General features: G+C 38.1%; 1 protein-coding gene across 2 annotated transcripts in view; it reads left to right on the top strand.

Annotated features, from left to right (window-relative positions):
* Positions 1-17,705, top strand: part of USP53 (ubiquitin specific peptidase 53) — a 57,389-nt gene that overhangs the window by 18,343 nt on the left and 21,341 nt on the right. For both annotated transcript variants that reach the window (XM_080916473.1, XM_080916474.1), the window contains 7 exons: positions 658-750; positions 2,503-2,637; positions 3,819-3,932; positions 4,011-4,093; positions 6,142-6,247; positions 6,465-6,611; positions 7,280-7,429. In XM_080916473.1, the coding sequence (XP_080772599.1) occupies positions 658-750; positions 2,503-2,637; positions 3,819-3,932; positions 4,011-4,093; positions 6,142-6,247; positions 6,465-6,611; positions 7,280-7,429 (828 nt within the window). The remainder of the gene's footprint in view (positions 1-657; positions 751-2,502; positions 2,638-3,818; positions 3,933-4,010; positions 4,094-6,141; positions 6,248-6,464; positions 6,612-7,279; positions 7,430-17,705) is intronic.

Genomic DNA, 17,705 nt, shown 5'->3' with positions numbered 1-17,705 from the left:
TTAATCTTCCCCAAAACTGTGAGACGTTTAATAATAATATTCCACAGTGTAGAATGTAGGTTTTATGAAATGGGTTTTAGGTACTGGACTGATTTATTTCAACTGTGATGTCTTTTTGTCTCTTAGTAGCAAATGTCTAAGGAGTGATTGTAGTGAATATATTTAGGTCACTGCTTGGCTATCACTGCACTGTTCCTATTACCATAGGAGCCTGTCAGTTAGTGTGTGTGATCACACACACACTGGTCACACATTTTTCTTGCTAAGACACACTGACTACTATTTAGTACATCCTAACTTTAAAGACTGATTATATTTCTTCCTAGGTTTCCTGTGCTTCCAAGTTTTATAATCTCTTCCTCTTTCATGTCTGTGCCAAATCCTCCATGTAGTATCCCTTATTTCCTGTCTGTGAAAATGCTTAACTGAAAACTTGGGGGGGGGGGGTGTGCTCTATTCCCATCCTGGATTTTCATATGAATCAATAGGAATTTCCTCTATGTACTGTTGTGCTTCCTGTTTCTAGTGATTGTGTAAGTCTAGTTATGTACAGGAGATTAAAGAAATTACTATTTTACTGCTTTTATAATGTCCAAATATGCTTTGTTTCATAGTGAGAACAATATCAGTACTGTCTTTCATTCCAATGTTTTTTAGGTTTTATGGCAATTAGATATATTCCGAAGAAGCTTGAGAGTTCTGACTGGACATATATGTCAGGGAGATGCCTGTATATTTTGTGCATTGAAGGTAACTGTTAGTAATTACTATTGTTTCTCCAAAACTACTAAATACTAAAAGTAGGAGTTTTTAATCTCCTACTTTTATGTTAGATAACTAAAATTTAATTTTTTGAGTAAAACAAAATTGTTGAGACTATTCTTCATTGTTTTGTAATTACTATTTATTTTAATGACCGTGCTCTTAGCTACAACTGAGTTCTACATTCTGCTCTCATTGTGTCAATGCAGTTAACATGATTTGTAACAATTTCTATTCTTCCTACCATTGGGATGTGGAAGCAGGTAAATTTCAAGTTCAAGGCTGCCCTGAGCCACGTAGGGAGTCTCTTGGAGCTTAGGAAAGAATGTGTAAGCTGCATGTCGAGTGTGTTAGGTGGTAAAAATGTGAATGGCCCAGGAGGAAATATTAGCCAGGGAAAACCAGGATGTATTATGGAGGGGGACAAACCTCACCCAAAGGCTGACAATTGACTCAAGACCTAGAAAAGGCAATCGAATTTCAGTAAAGGGCCTTTTCGGAGAACCTTCCAGACAGACATAGAAACAACTTCAAAATGTCGTTGGATAAATACCAAAAAAGTCAGGGCACCAGAAACATTGTGAACAATAGAGCAAGAGCTGGGCCTCAGGTAAGGGGAGTTTTCTTTTCTTTTCTTTTCTTTTTTTTTTTTTTTTTACAACTTTATTTAAAAAAAACAAAACAAAACAAAACAGAGATACACGTACAGATTTTTAAAAGCATTTTGGCCTAAAATTACATGAATATATTTTTGTCGGTACTTGATTTTTTTAAAGGTTTGATAGTATGCATTGAAATCTTACTAGTTACAATGAGCATCAAGTACATGTAAAACAAAATGTAACATGGAAATAGTCAAAGTTTTCTTGGTATGTAAAGATTAAACGTAATGATTTTTAAATACCAAAAATTGCCACAAGGCTATCTTCTTAGCTCTTGAGTTATTAATGACTACCTGAAGACCCAGTCATTCCACTTCTGGGCATATACCCCAAAGATCTCCAACATATAATAAGGACACATGCTCCACCATGTTCATAGCAGCTCTATTTATAATAGCCAGAAGCTGGAAAGAACCCAGATGTCCTTCAGTATATGAATAGATACAGAAATTGTGGTACATTTACACAATGGAGTACTACTCAGCTACTAGAAACAATGACTTTATGAAATTCCTAGGAAAATGGTTGTATCTAGAGAATATCATCCTGAGTGAGGTAACCCAGTCCCAAAAGGGGAGTTTTCAAAGTAGCTCTGTCACAGAGGAGGGAAGGATGGCCCAGTGTTTGTTGTGCAAGCATGAGGACTTAGTTGAATTTGGATTCTTCTAGAAGTACAACTCGGGGAGTTAGAGGTGGAAGGGTGCCTTTGACTCTAGAGTTTCCCTCAGTCACTCTCCGTGCTGTGTTCTGAGCAGGTCTTGAGCTCAGTGAGAACTCAGACTAGCTAGCTTCCCCAGAGACTCCCTGTCTCTGCCTTCTGCATGGGGGATTGCTGTCAGACTCTCTGTGCCCGACTGGCTTTCTCCATGGTTTTCTGGGGGGTCAGACTCCAGTCCTCAAGCAGTGCTTTGCCTGCTGAGCCATCTCAGTTTTTGAGTAATTAACTTTATATGGAATTTCAGGACTAGACTCTTCTTTATTCATTTTGGGTATGCTGTTTCTTTATGTTGTAGTGAAATTGTTAAAGTTTCTGTAAAGTTGTTTGTCTTCAATCTACTGATATACTTTTGATTTCTAGACAATATTTGCACAATTTCAACACAGTCGAGAAAAAGCACTTCCTTCAGATAACATAAGGCATGCTCTTGCAGAAAGCTTCAAAGATGAGCAGAGATTTCAGCTTGGTCTCATGGATGATGCTGCTGAGTGCTTTGTAAGTATCTCTGACAAACCTTAAGAACTTAGAAGAATAGTTTTAATTCCTTGTGTGATGCAAATTTGAAAACAAATAAAAATACAAAAATAAAAATGTCGGAACTGGTCAGTGTCTTAATATATATCTTATTTATTCTTCAAGATTGAACTTAAATCATTCTGTGTTTTATGCTGTATATTGGGTTCTGATGATTTATGCTCTGGTTTTACTGTATGTTAGTTTACAAAAATATGCATATAATGTTCTATAATGTTCATATAATATAATATAATGTATATACTGACCACCCAACATCGTGTCCTATTTTATTTTTAATCTTTCAAGACCAGTTTGTGCTGCCCAAATAATTTGGGATGTATAGTTCCACTGGAGAGTAGCTGACCTACAAGAAGCTACACTCTTGTCTCTCCTCCCAGCAGCTGACTGTTGTGAAAAACTGTATGGCTAAGGGTGGAACTTTGTGCACATCTCCCCTTTCTGTGCTGAGATTTGATGTAGCTTCAGTTTTCAGAAGTTTTGAGTATACTATCAAAACCTCTGAGTTCATATGTGCAACCACTCTGCTGTGTCTAAAAGACATTGTTTTCTTGTAGTTAACCACTATTTGTAGGTCTTAACAGTCTTGGCACCCTATCAATGATCCATGGGCCTTAGATGTGGGTGTGTGATATATATGTATGTAGATGTATATCATATATATTCATTAGCTCAATTGGTAAGCTCCAGGCCAGTGAGAGACATTGTCTCAAATGATGTTGCCAGTGTTCCTAAGTTTGACACTTGATGTTATCTTCTGAGCTCTCCCATGCACATGCACCCGCATACACAAGTGTACACACACATAACACCCACACTTTTTAAATCGTAACCTGATTTAATATAAGAATGCTGAAAATGTAAGACATTCCGTTTCTGATACTGAATTCTATATATCATCCATTGTAATTGGTTCTTAAAAAGAAGGCTTTAAAGTTTGTTCGTTGATTTTTTTTTAAAGCTAGCATTGCAAAAGGTGAATCCTTGAACATTGTAGTGAGTGGAGAGGGAAACTTAAAGGCAGTTATGACATTCCTGTGTTTACACTTTAGAAATGTGCAGCTAAATTAGTTATATATTAAGGTATTCTCTGCAAGATCAGGAACCTACTTCACTTGTGATTTTTTAATTTTTTTAATTAGGAAAACATACTGGCGAGGATTCATTTTCACCTGGTGCCAAACAGGGACGCAGACATGTGCACCTCTAAATCTTGTGTGACTCATCAGAAGTTTGCCATGACTCTGTATGAACAGGTGAAATGTCTTAGTAATTTGTTTCAGTACTCGACTTGTGTCTCATGAGTGGTAGATTAAGCATGTTTTCACCTGCAGTGTGTGTGCCGCAGCTGTGGAGCATCTTCAGACCCTCTGCCCTTCACTGAACTCGTGCGGTACATCTCTACAACAGCCCTGTGGTAAGACCTCTCACAGACACTTACCAAAGAGGCTAGGAGCACATTCATGCACACTGAGTGTTTATTCTATACAATTATAACACAGTATGCATTTTCCTTCCTGACACTATCAAATGTGGTTTAATAAGAGCCCAGGAGCTAGCCTTCTCAGCCGAAGACTTAGAATTTAACTTAATATAAGTTATCTGAGTGCTTGTCTAAAGTCTCAAATTTCAGTTTGGAGTATTTGCATATGTGTAATATAGCATTTTTTCGTGGAACCTAGGGCTAAATATGGAATTCATTTGTTTATATAACACGCATACAATCTGACAGTAATTCTATATAGTATTTGTAGTGAGTCTGCATCTTAAACAGAGCCCATCACATAAACATAGGTGTAGAATTTACCATTCATATCATGATATTAGCCCTCAAATTTCAGATTTTGGAGCATTTCAGGCTAAATGAATTATGTAATGAAATGTACAGAATGTATATCTTTTATATTTACAACAGACCTTTGGAACTGGGAAAATGAATTTAAAATGAGAAACTCATTGGTAAATGAACTGCACAAGATGTCTTCATCTTTACTGATGCTCCCTTTGTATTGGCCTCTTTTTTTCCATTGTCGTCTTTATAGTGATAAAAGCTAGGGTAAGACAAAAAGAGGGGAAAAAACCTTAGGTTATTGTATTTGAGACCTCAGTAGTTACCCTAAAAGCTTGGCATGCTTACTGCCTGCCTGTCTCCCAGTCCTTTTCTCTCCCTCTCTGTGAAACAGCTAGTGGCCATTCTTGGTATTTAAAAATCACTATGTTTAACTTTACTCACCAAGAAAACTTTGACTATTTTCATGTTACATTTTGTTTTACATGTAATTTATGCTCATTGTAACTAGTAATATTTCAGTGCACACTATCAAACCTTTAAAAACCATCAAGTACTGACAAAAATATATTCATATAGTTTTAGGCCAAAATGCTTTAAAAAATCTGTACATGTATCTATTTTTTTAAAAATAAAGTTGAAAAAAAAAAAGGTTCAGTGTAGTCCTAAAAAAAATAATAATAAGATATAAACTCTATGCTAGATCTTATGCAAAATTTGTCAATCAGCATTACTTCAAGTCCTTTATCAATTTAATGAGCTTAATTTGGTAAATTTATCTCATAGGTGGATGAGTTAAGATTGAAGCCAAGTCTAACTACAAAATTTGTGATTGCTCTGATGTCAGTTTTGTAAAACTATCACATGTTGTTTGAATGTCTGTCAGACTGAGTGTTTTCCAGTGTACCTGTGCAATGTTAGAGGGTCTAGAACAGGAGGTAGTGACGGTGTGTGTCCTGGGACAGCTTCCTTTGGAAATGCTTACATAATTGTTTTAAAGTATTACATGCCTTGGTATTTTACAGTGTGAGGGATAGTTCCCAGTAATGTAGGAAAAGGTCTCCCAGCTCTAACAAAGCCATTCACAATACAAGCACAGGGCATGAGTCCAGCATGTAGATGACTTTGTTGGTAGAGTCAGCCATCTCCTAGGGGAAATGTTTAACTACCCCTGGCAATTTTAGGCCAAAGAAAGAAACTTTTCTACAATTTGTTAGGGTAGAATTTAAATTCAGACTTCTTATTAATTAGTAGAATAAATAAAATTTTATATTAGAATTACTTCTACATAGAACCTTTACCCTCATTCAGGAAGTCCTAAACAAAAGTATAGTTGGGCATGGTGACATTTACCTATAGTCTTAAATGTTTGGGTCCTGGGTGGGAGAATTTCAGTAAATTTAGGAAATCATGAGCTAGCTAGAAGGATGTTATCTCAAATGGTAAATAAATAGTAATTAGAAAGGATACTCTAATATGGTTCTTTATGTGTCTTAATTCTTCGTGTATCATCCATATATAGTAATTTTTCATTGTATGGTTAAGTTTGCAGATAGAAAAGTAATGCACACCCATCAGTATGTATTAATACTCAGTGTTTTCAAGAGAAACTGATATCCCTGTTGTAAGTTGATAGGCTTGGCTAGACTAAGATTTCTGCTGTTTGTTTGTTTTAGCAATGAAGTTGAGAGAATGATGGAAAGACATGAGCGATTTAAACCAGACATGTTTGCGGAATTGCTACAAGCAGCAAATACAGCGGATGACTATCGGAAGTGCCCCGTAAGTGTGGTTGGAGAGCGTTAGTGTACGTATGTGCTTATAAACTTGAAAATGGGCTCAAATTATCATGTAAATACTAATTGGACATGTATAGATTTATCAATATTTAATGATATTGAAGATGACTTTACATCACATAAGCTATTTATCTTAGTGCTGTTGTTGTGAAAACTCAATAAAATTTAAAACCTTGCCTTTTGTGTTTGTTCTTTTGTAGAGTAACTGTGGCCAAAAAATAAAAATCCGCCGTGTTTTAATGAATTGCCCAGAGATTGTTACAATTGGATTAGTCTGGGATTCTGAGCACTCTGACTTGACTGAAGATGTTGTTCGAAGTCTAGCCACTCATCTTTACCTTCCTGGGGTATCACAGTTGCTGTCATTCAAATGCTATATATCATGATAGTCTTAGTTTTGTTCATCAACCTAAATCCTTTAAAGGAAATATTGATATCCAGATGTACTTTGATGAACATAATTTTGACTAATCAGACTAAGTGTAATACATTTTCCATAAACTAGAAATGACTTTCAGTCACAAACTAACCCATCTCATGCTCTTCACCCTGGTTGGTGATTGGTGACAATGATGGTTATCATAGGAAGAGTTTAAGGTGTAAAATTCATCTGTGTATTGATCTCTCTGACACATGTGTGATCTTTAAAATTGATCGTTACTTTCTAAATTTGTTATTGTTACAATTAAAAATAAATAGTTATATTTAAGTGATATTTTAGTGTTATCTAATCAAGACTATATAATTCATCTTACATTTGGAGTATTAATAAAGTGTCAGTTATATGTTGCTAGAGAAACTTTCTGCACCAATGCATGGTAAATTCAATTTGTGGAACTTAGAGGTTCTGTGGACTAAAAAGTGGTCTGTTGACAGTTCCGTATCAGTAGCACCTTCAGTAATGTTAGTTCAAAGCCAATCTGTAGGTGAAATATTGCCTTATAATTTAGACGCATGATTCATAGTTTCTCTTTTTAAGGGACAATAGTAAGTATACATTAATATTTTTAAATAGCTTTTTTATAGGGTCACTGATGAACATGCCATGGACAGTGAACTGCACCTTGTTGGTATGATCTGCTACACCAGTCAGCACTACTGTGCCTTCGCTTTTCACACCAAGAGCTCCAAGTGGGTGTTTTTTGATGATGCACACGTGAAAGAGGTAAGACTTGCACCAAGTGCAGTAACCATTGGGACTTCTTTCACTATAGACATACATAGCAATATATACGGTACTGGCATAATTATTAGAGTAACGATTTAAAAGGTAAGCTACCTATTACAATTTAAAAAATTTTTATTTTATTTTATAACTTAAGTTTTAATCTAGTTCAGTTTTTTTGACCACTATTTTAAAAAACAAAGATAAATGTACAAATTTTAAGCATTTTTGCATAAAAGTATACGAATACATTTTTGGCAGTGCTTTTTTTTTTTTTTTTTTTAAGGTTTGATAGTGTGCATTAAGATCTTACTCATTACAATGAGCATAAAGTACATGTAAAACAAGATATAACCTGGAATTAGTCAAAGTTTTCTTGGTGTGTAACGATTAAGCATAATGTTTTTTTTTTTTCTTTTCTTGAACTTCATATAGTCTGTGAATTATTTCTGAGGTGTTCAGAGCTTTCTGGTGTTAGTAACCAATTATCAGTGACTGTATATTATGTCTGTTCTTTTGTGAATGGGTTATCTCACTCAGGATGATATTCTCTAGATGCATCCATTTTGTTAAGAATTTGGTTAAGTCATTGTTTCTAGTAGCTGAGTAGTACTCCATTGTGTAAATGTACCACAATTTTTGTATCCATTCATCTACTGAAGGACATCTGGGTTCTTTCCAGCTTCAGGCTATTATAAATAGAGCTGCTATGAACATTGTGGTGCATGGGTCTTTGTTGTATTTTGGAGCTTCTCTGGGGTATATGCCCAGAAGTGGAATAACTGGGTCTTCAGGTAGTATTGTGTTCAACTTTTTAAGGAATCGCCAGACTGATTTCCAGAGTGATTGTATCAGTTTACAACCCCACCAACAGTGAAGAAGTGTTCCTCTTTCTCCACATCCTTGCCAGCATCTGCTCTCATCTGAATTTTTGATCTTGGCCAATCTGACTGGTGTGAGGTGGAATCTCAGGGTTGTTTTGATTTGCATTTCCCAATGTCTAATGATGTCGAGCACTTCCTTAGATGCTTCTCTACCATTCGATATTCCTCAGTTGAGAACATTTTGTTTAGCTTTGTACCCCATTTTTTAATAGGGTTGTTTGGTTCTCTGGTATCTAGCTTCTTGAGTTCTTTTTATACCTTGGATATTAGGCCTCAATCTGATGTGGGGTTGGTAAAGATCTTTTCCTACTCCATTGGCTGCCATTTTGTTTTCTTGACAGTGTCCTTAGCCATACAGAAACTTTGCAATCTCATTAAGTCCCATTTGTTAATCTTTGACCTTAGAGCTTGAGCCATTGGTGTTTTGTTCAGGAAATTTTCTCCTGTGCCTATGTGTTCTAAGGTTTTTCCTACTTTCTCATCTAATAGTTCCAGTGTATCTGGTTTAATGTGGAGATCTTTGATCCACTTACACTTGAGCTTTGTACAAGGAAATAAGAAAGGGTCTATTTTCATTCTTTTGCATGCTGAGTGCCAGTTGGACCAGCACCATTTGTTGAATAGGCTGTCCTTTTTCCATTGAATGTTTACTGCTCCTTTGTCAAAAATCAGGTGACCATATACATGAGGGCTCATTTCTGGATCTTCTATTCTATTCCATTGATCCACATGCCTATTTCTGTACCAGTACCATGCAGTTTTCAGCACAATTGCCTTGTAATATAGCTTGAGGTCAGGGATAGTGATTCCCGCAGATGTTTTCTTGTTGTTGAGGATGGATTTCGCTATTCTAGGTCTTTTGTTATTCTATATGAAATTGCACATTGATCTTTCCAACTCAATGAAGAACTGGGTTGGAATTTTGATGGGGATTGCATTGAATCTGTAGATTGCTTTTGGTAGGATGGCCATTTTTAAAATGTTGATCCTTCCAATCCATGAGCATGGGAGATCTTTCCATTTTCTGAGATCTTCCTCGATTTCCTTCTTTAGAGGTTTGAAGTTCTTGTCATACAGGTCCTTCACTTGCTTGGTTAGAATCACACCAAGGTATCTCATATTTTTTGTGACTATTGTGAAGGGTATCATTTCCCTAATTTCTTTCTCCACATGTTTGTCCTTTGAGTAGAGGAAGGCTACTGATTTGTTTGAGTTAATTTTATATCCAGCCACTTTGCTGAACTTGTTTATCAGCAGTAGGAGTGAGCTTTCTGGTGGAGTTTTTGGGGTCACTTAAGTACACTATCATGTCATCTGCAAATAGTGATGTTTTTACTTCTTCCTTTCCGATTTGTATCCCTTTGATTTCCTTTTACTGTCTAATTGCTCCAGCCAGGACGTCCAGTACTATGTTGAATAAGTAGGGGGAGAGTGGACAGCCTTGTCAAAAAGTCCCTGATTTTAGTGGGATTGCTTCAAGTTTCCCACCATTAAGTTTGATGTTGGCTGTTGGTTTGCCGTATATTGCTTTTATCATGTTTAAGTATGGGCTTGGATTCCTGTTCTTTCCAAGACTTTTAACATGAAGGGGTGTTGAATTTTGAGTTAGATAGTGTTCCATCTGATTCTGTTTTGTGGAATAGTTTGGAGAATATTGGTATTAGGTGGTCAATAAATATCTAATAAAATTCTGCACTGAACCCATCTGGACCTGGGCTCTTTTTGGTTGGGAGGCTTTTGATGACTGCTTCTATTTCTTTAAGTTTTATGGGATTATTTAGATGGTTTACCTGGTCCTGGTTTAACTTTAGTATCTGGTATCTCTCTAGGAATTCATCCATTTCTTCAACATTTTCCAGCTTTGTTGAGTATAGGCTTTTATAGTAGGATCTGATTATTTCTTGAATTTCCTCAGTTTCAGTTATTATTTCTCCACTTTCATTTCTGATTTTGTTAATTTTGATACTCTCTCTTTCCCTCTTGTTAGTCTGGCTAAGAGTTTATCAATCTTGTTAATTTTCTCAAAGAACCAGCTCTTGGTTTTGTTGATTCTTTGAATGGTTCTTTTTGTTTCTATTTGCTCTATTTCTGCCCTAAAGTTTGACTATTTCTTGCCATCTGCTCCTCTTGGGTGTATCTGTTTCCTTTTGTTCTAGAGCTTTCAACTGTGCTGTCAAGTTGCTAGTATAATGCTCTCTCCAGTTTCTTTTTGGAACCACTCAGAGCTTTGAGTTTTCCTCTCAGTACTGCTTTCATTGCATGCCATAGGTTTGGGTATGTTGTGTTTTCGTTTTCATTGAATTCTAGAAAATCCTTAATTTCTTTCTTTATTATTTCTTTGACCCTGCTAGTGTTTCATAGAGCATTGTTTAGTTTCCATGTGCATATGGGCTTTTTGTTGTCTTTGTTGTTATTGAAGACCAGCCTTAAACCCTGGTGATCTGATGGGATGCATGGGCGTATTTCAATCTTCTTATATCTATTGAGGCTCATTTTGTGACCAATTCTGTGGTCAGTTTTGGAGAAGGTGCCATGAGGTGCTGAGAAGAAGGTGTATTCTTTTGTTTTAGGATGATATGTTTTATCGATATTTATTAATTCCAGTTGGTTCATAACCTCTGTTTGTTTAACTGTGTCCTCGTTCAGTTTCTGTTTCCATGATCTGTCCATTGGTGTGAGTGGGGTATTGAGGTCTCCCACTATTATTGTGTGGGGTTCAATGTATTTTTTGAGCTTTAGTAGGGTTTCTTTTATGAATATGGGTGCTTTTGTATTTGGAGCATATATGTTAAGGATTGAGAGTTTACCCTCCCAAATTTGCCCTGTGATGAATAAAAAGTGTCCTTCCTTATCTTTTTTTATAACTTTTGGTTGAAAATCTACTTTATTTGATAATAGGATGTCCATTCCAGCTTGCTTCTTGGTGCCATTTGCTTGGAAGTTTTTTTTTTTCCAACCTTTTACTTTGAGATAGTGTCTGTCTTTGTCTTTGAGATGAGTTTCCTGTATGCAGCAAAATGCTGGGTTTTGTTTATGCATCCAGTCTGATAGCCTGTATCTTTTTATAGGGGAATTGAGCCCATTTATCATTTATTTACAGATATCAATGGATAGTGGTTGCTGTTTCCTGCTATTTTTGCTTTCGGAGGTAGAATTGTGCCTGTTTGTCTTTCTTTTTTTTTTTTTTTTTTTTTTTTTCCATGTGAATATGTTTTTTAGTCAGTACTTGATTTTGTTCAAGGGCTTGACAGTATGCATTGAAAACGTACTAGTTGCAATAAGCGTAAAGTACATGCAAAACAAAACGCAACATGGAAATAGTCAAAGTCTTCTTGTTTTGTGAATATATGTATAGTTTTTGTTTTCTTTATTTCTTGGACTTCATACAGTCTGAGAGTTGTTTCTGGGGGAGTGCAAGCCTCTGGGGTTAGCATTCCACTATCAGTGACTGCATATTATGTCTGTTCTTTTGTGACTGGGTTATCTCACTCAGGATGATCTTCTCTAGATGCAGCCATTTTCTTAAGAATTTGGTTAAGTCATTGTTTCTGGTGGCTGAGTAGTATTCCATTGTGTATATGTACCACAATTTTTGTATCCATTCGTCTTCTGAAGGACATCTGGGTTCCTTCCAGCTTCTGGCTATTATAAATAGAGCCGCTATGAACATTGTGGTGCATATATCTTTGTTGTGTATTAAAGTGTCTCTGGGGTATATGCCCAGAAGTGGAATAGCTGGGTCTTCAGGTAGTACTATATCCAATTTTCTGAGGTATCGCCAGACAGATTTCCAGAGTGGTTGTATTAGCTTGCAACCCCACCAACAGTGAAGAAGTGTTCCTATTTCTCCGCAGCCTCGCCAGCATCTGCTGTCATCTGAGTTTTGGATCTTGGCCAATCTGACTGGTGTGAGGTGGAATCTTAGGGTTGTTTTGATTTGCATTTCCCTGATGGCTAAGGATGTCGAGCACTTCCTAAGATGTTTCTCGGCCATTCGGTGTTCCTCAACTGAAAATGATTTGTTTAGCTCTGTACCCCATTTTTTAATAGGGTTATTTGATTCTCTGGTGTCTAGCTTTTTGAGTTCCTTGTACACCTTGGATATTAGGCCTCTATCTGACGTGGTGTTGGTAAAGATCTTTTCCCATTCTGTTGGTTGCCGTTTTGTTCTCTTGACGATGTCCTTAGCCTTACAGAAACTTTGCAATTTCATTAAGTCCCATTTGTTAATGTTTGACCTTAGAGCTTGAGCCATTGGTGTTTTGTTCAGGAAATTTTCTCCTGTGCCTATGTGTTCTAAGGTTTTCCCTACTTTCTCATCTAATAGTTCCAGTGTATCTGGTTTAATGTGGAGATCTTTGATCCACTTACACTTGAGCTTTGTACAAGGAGATAAGAACGGGTCTATTTTCATTCTTTTGCATGTTGAGTGCCAGTTGGACCAGCACCATTTGTTGAATAGGCTGTCCTTTTTCCATTGAATGTTTACTGCTCCTTTGTCAAAAATCAGGTGACCATATACATGAGGGCTCATTTCTGGATCTTCTATTCTATTCCATTGATCCACTTGCCTATTTCTGTACCAGTACCATGCAGTTTTCAGCACAATTGCCTTGTAATATAGCTTGAGGTCAGGGATAGTGATTCCCGCAGATGTTTTTTTGTTGTTGAGGATGGATTTCGCTATTCTAGGTCTTTTGTTATTCCATATGAAATTGCACATTGATCTTTCCAATTCCATGAAGAACTGGGTTGGAATTTTGATGGGGATTGCATTGAATCTGTAGATTGCTTTTGGTAGGATGGCCATTTTTAAGATGTTGATCTTTCCAATCCATGAGCATGGGAGATCTTTCCATTTTCTGAGATCCTCCTCAATTTCTTTCTTTAGAGGTTTGAAGTTCTTGTCATACAGGTCCTTTACTTCCTTAGTTAGAGTCACACCAAGGTATTTCATAGTTTTTGTAACGATTGTGAAGGGTACCTTTTCCCTAATTTCTTTCTCCACATGTTTGTCCTTTGAGTATAGGAAGGCTACTGATTTGTTTGAGTTAATTTTGTATCCGGCCACGTTGCTGAACTTGTTTATCAGCTGTAGGAGTTCTCTGGTGGAATTTTTGGGGTCACTCAAGTACACTATCATGTCATCGGCAAAGAGTGATGTTTTTATCTCTTCCTTTCTGATTTGTATCCCCTTGATCTCCTTTTGCTGTCTAATTGCTCCAGCCAGGACTTCCAGTACTATGTTGAATAGGTAGGGAGAGAGTGGGCAGCCTTGTCGAGTCCCTGATTTTAGTGGGATTGCTTCAAGTTTCTCGCCATTAAATTTGATGTTGGCTGTTGGTTTGCTGTATATTGCATTTATTATGTTTAAATATGGGCCTTGGATTCCTGTTCTTTCCAGGACTTTTAACATGAAGGGGTGTTGGATTTTGTCGAATGCTTTCTCAGCATCTAGTGAGATGACCATGTGATTTTGGTCTTTAAGTTTGTTTATATGGTGGATTACATTGATGGATTTCCTTATGTTAAACCATCCCTGCATCCCAGGGATGAAGCCTACTTGGTCATGATGAATGATGGTTTTGATGTGTTCTTGGATTCGGTTTGCAAGGATTTTGTTGAGTATTTTTGCATCAATGTTCATAAGTGAGATTGGTCTGAAGTTCTCTTTCCTTGTAGGGTCTTTGTGTGGCTTAGGTACGAGGGTTATTATAGCCTCAAAAAATGAGTTGGGTAATATTCCATCTGATTCTATCTTTTGGAATAGCTTGGCGAATATTGGTGTTATATCCCCAATAAATGTCTGATAAAATTCTGCACTGAACCCGTCTGGACCTGGGCTTTTTTTGGTTGGGAGGCTTTTGATGACTTCTTCTATTTCTTTAGGTGTTATAGGGTTATTTAGATGGTTTACTTGGTGCTGGTTCAACTTTGGGAACTTGTATCTGTCTAGGAATTCGTCCATTTCCTCCAGATTTTCCAATTTTGTGGAGTATAAGTTTTTGTAGTAGGATCTGATGATTTCTTGAATTTCCTTAGTTTCAGTTGTTATGTCACCACTTTCCTTTCTGATTTTGTTAATTTGGATACTCTCTCTTTGCCCTTTAGTTAGTCTGGCTAGGGGTTTATCAATCTTGTTGATTTTCTCAAAGAACCAACTCTTTGTTTTGTTGATTTTTTCAATGGTTTTTTTGTTTCTATTTGGTCTATTTCTGCCCTAATTTTGATTATTTCTTGCCGTCTACTCTTTTTGGGTATATCTGCTTCCTTTTGTTCTAGTGCTTTTAGCTGTGCTGTCAGGTTGCTGATGTGAGCTCTCTCCAGTTTCTTCTTGGAAGCACTTAGGGCAATGAGTTTTCCTCTCAATACTGCTTTCATTGCATCCCATAGGTTTGGGTATGTTGTGTTTTCGTTTTCGTTGAATTCTAGAAAATCCTTAATTTCTTTCTTTATTTCTTCTTTGACCCTGCTATCCTTTAACAGAGTGTTGTTTAGTTTCCATGTGTATGTGGGCATTTTGTTGTCTTTGTTGTTGTTAAAGACCAGCCGTAGACCATGGTGATCTGAGAGGATGCATGGGAGTATTTCAATCTTCTTATATCGATGAAGGCTCGTTCTGTGTCCAATTATGTGGTCAATTTTCGAGAAGGTGCCATGGGGTGGTGAGAAGAAGGTGTATTCTTTTACTTTAGGATAGTATGTTGTGTATATATCTATTAATTCTAGTTGGTTCAAAGTCTCTGCTAGTTTTGCAGTGTCCTTGTTCAGTTTCTGTTTCCCTGATCTGTCCATTGGTGAGAGTGGGGTGTTAAAGTCTCCCACTATTATTGTGTGGGGTGAAATGTATTTTTTGAGCTTTAGTAGAGTTTCTTTTATGAATGTGGGTGATTTTTTATTTGGAGCATATATGTTAAGGATTGAGAGTTCCTCCTGACAGATTTCCCCGGTAATGAGTAAAAAGTGTCCTTCTTTATCTTTTTTGATAACTTTTGGTTGGAAATTTACTTTATTCGATATTAGAATAGCCACTCCAGCTTGCTTCTTGGAGCTGTTTGCCTGGAAGTTTTTTTCCCACCCTTTTACTCTGAGATAGTGTCTGTCTCTGTCTCTGAGATGAGTTTCCTGTATGCAGCAAAAGGCTGGATTTTGTTTACGTATTCAGTCTGATAGTCTATGTCTCTTTATTGGGGAGTTGAGACCATTTATGTTAATAGATATCAAGGAATAATTGTTTCTGTTTCCTGCCATTTTTGCTTTTTTGGGTTGAGTTGTGTCTGTGTTTTTTTTTCTTTAGTTTTCTTGTTTAGGAGTTTTCTTGTTTTTACTAGGCTGTATTTCCCCTCCTTGTATTGGGTTTTCCACCTATAATTCGTTGTAGTGCTGGGTTTGTGGTCAGATATTGTGTGAATTTTGATTTGTCTTGAAATATCTTTGTCTCTCCATCGATGGTGATTGATAGTTTTGCTGGGTATAGCAGCTTGGGCTGGCACTTGTGCTCTCTTAAGGAGTGCATGATGTCTGTCCAGGCTCTTCTAGCTTTCATAGTCTCTGTTGAGAAATCGGGTGTGAGTCTGATTGGTCTGCCTTTATATGTTACCTGACCTTTTTCCCTTACTGCTTTTAGTATTCTTTCTTTACTTTGGGCACTTGATGTTTTTACTATTATGTGTCGGGAGGTATTTCTTTTCTGGTCCAACCTATTTGGAGTTCTGAAGGCTTCTTTTATGCTCGTGGTCATCTCATTCTTGAGGGTAGGGAAGTTTTCTTCTATGATTTTGTTGAAGATATTTACTGTGCCTCTTAGTTGATATTCTTTGCCCTCTTCTATTCCTATTATCCTTAGGTTCGGTCTTCTCATTGTGTCTTGTATTTCCTGGACATTTTGGGTTAGGAGCTTTTTGTTTTTTGCATCTTCTCTGGCTGTTTTGTCTATGTTTGCAATGTTGTCTTCTGCCCCCGAGATTCTCTCCTCGATCTCTTGTAATCTGTTGGAAATGCTTGCTTCAGTGACTCCTGATTTCTTTTTTTGGTGTTCTGACTCTAGGGTTATCTCTTTTAGCGCTTTCTTTATTGTGTCAATTTCTGTTTTAATTTCCCTCTTCCATTCCTTTATTTCTTTGGTTCTGTTTTCGTCTCATTCTTTGAGTTCTTTGAGTGTTTTTCTTGTTTCTTCTTTAAAAGCTTCTGAATCTTTTTGCTTTTCCTCCCTTTCTTGTTTAAGTAACTCTATCAGCGTCTTGAGGCATGTTTTCAGGTCTGTGTCTTCTTTCTCTGGAGTGTTTGGAATTCCTATGTTTGCTACTATCGGAGAGCTGGGTTCTGGTGTTGCTAGATTGTCTTGGTTTCCTTGGGATATACTCTTTCTCTTTCCTCTTGCCATTTTGTTGTCAGTGATATGTTCTTGCCTTTCCCTTGTATCTGGTCTGTGTCCCTGGTACACTTTCCGTGTGCACTCCTCAGAGATCTCACTACTCCCCAGCAGCCCAGGTTCCGGGTGGCAGCTGTGACAGGCTCTGCTCTGCGTCCTGAAGTCGCCCCCGGGTGGGAACAGACGTTCCTAAGATCTGTTCCTGGTCACAGATGCTCAGCCTCTCCGAGCCACCTTTCCGGCTGGCTGTTGGGCCAGGCCCTGCTCTGTGTCCTGAAGTCGTCTCCGGGTGGGAACAGAAGTTTCTAAGATCTGTTCCCGGTCACTGGATCGGGGAGGACAGGGCAGGTCAGGGCAGGGGGTGCCCTTTCCGTGTGCACTCCGCAGAGATCCCTCTGCTCCCCCGCAGCCTAGGTCTCCCACTCACCAGTTGCTCAGCCTGTAGGAGCCGCCTTTCCGGCTGGTGGTTGGGCCAGGCTCTGCTCTGCTTCCTGAAGTCCTCTCCGGGTGGGAACAGAAGTTCCTAAGATCTGTTCCCAGTCACAGTTGCTCAGCCTGTACGAGCCGCCTTTCCGGCTGGTGGTTGGGCCAGGCTCTGCTCTGCGTCCTGAAGTTGTCTCCGGGTGGGAACAGAAGTTCCTAAGATCTGTTCCCGGTCACAGTTGCTCAGCCTGTACAAGCCGTCTTTCCAGCTGGTGGTTGGGCCAGGCTCTGCTCTGCGTCCTGAAGTCCTCTCCGGGTGGGAACAGAAGTTCCTAAGATCTGTTCCAGGTCACAGTAGCTCAGCCTGTACGAGCCGCCTTTCCAGCTGGTGGTTGGGCCAGGCTCTGCTCTGCTTCCTGAAGTCCTCTCCGGGTGGGAACAGAAGTTCCTAAGATCTGTTCCCGGTCACAGTTGCCCTGTACGAGCCGCCTTTCCGGCTGGTGGTTGGGCCAGGCTCTGCTCTGCGTCCTGAAGTTGTCTCCGGGTGGGAACAGAAGTTCCTAAGATCTGTTCCCAGTCACAGTTGCTCAGCCTGTAC

Source organism: Micromys minutus, assembly GCF_963924665.1.
Source record: "Micromys minutus genome assembly, chromosome: 4".
In the NCBI taxonomy this organism is placed as follows: domain Eukaryota; kingdom Metazoa; phylum Chordata; class Mammalia; order Rodentia; family Muridae; genus Micromys; species Micromys minutus.
Note: the sequence above shows the minus strand (reverse complement) of the source record. Positions and strands in the feature narration are given on the sequence as shown.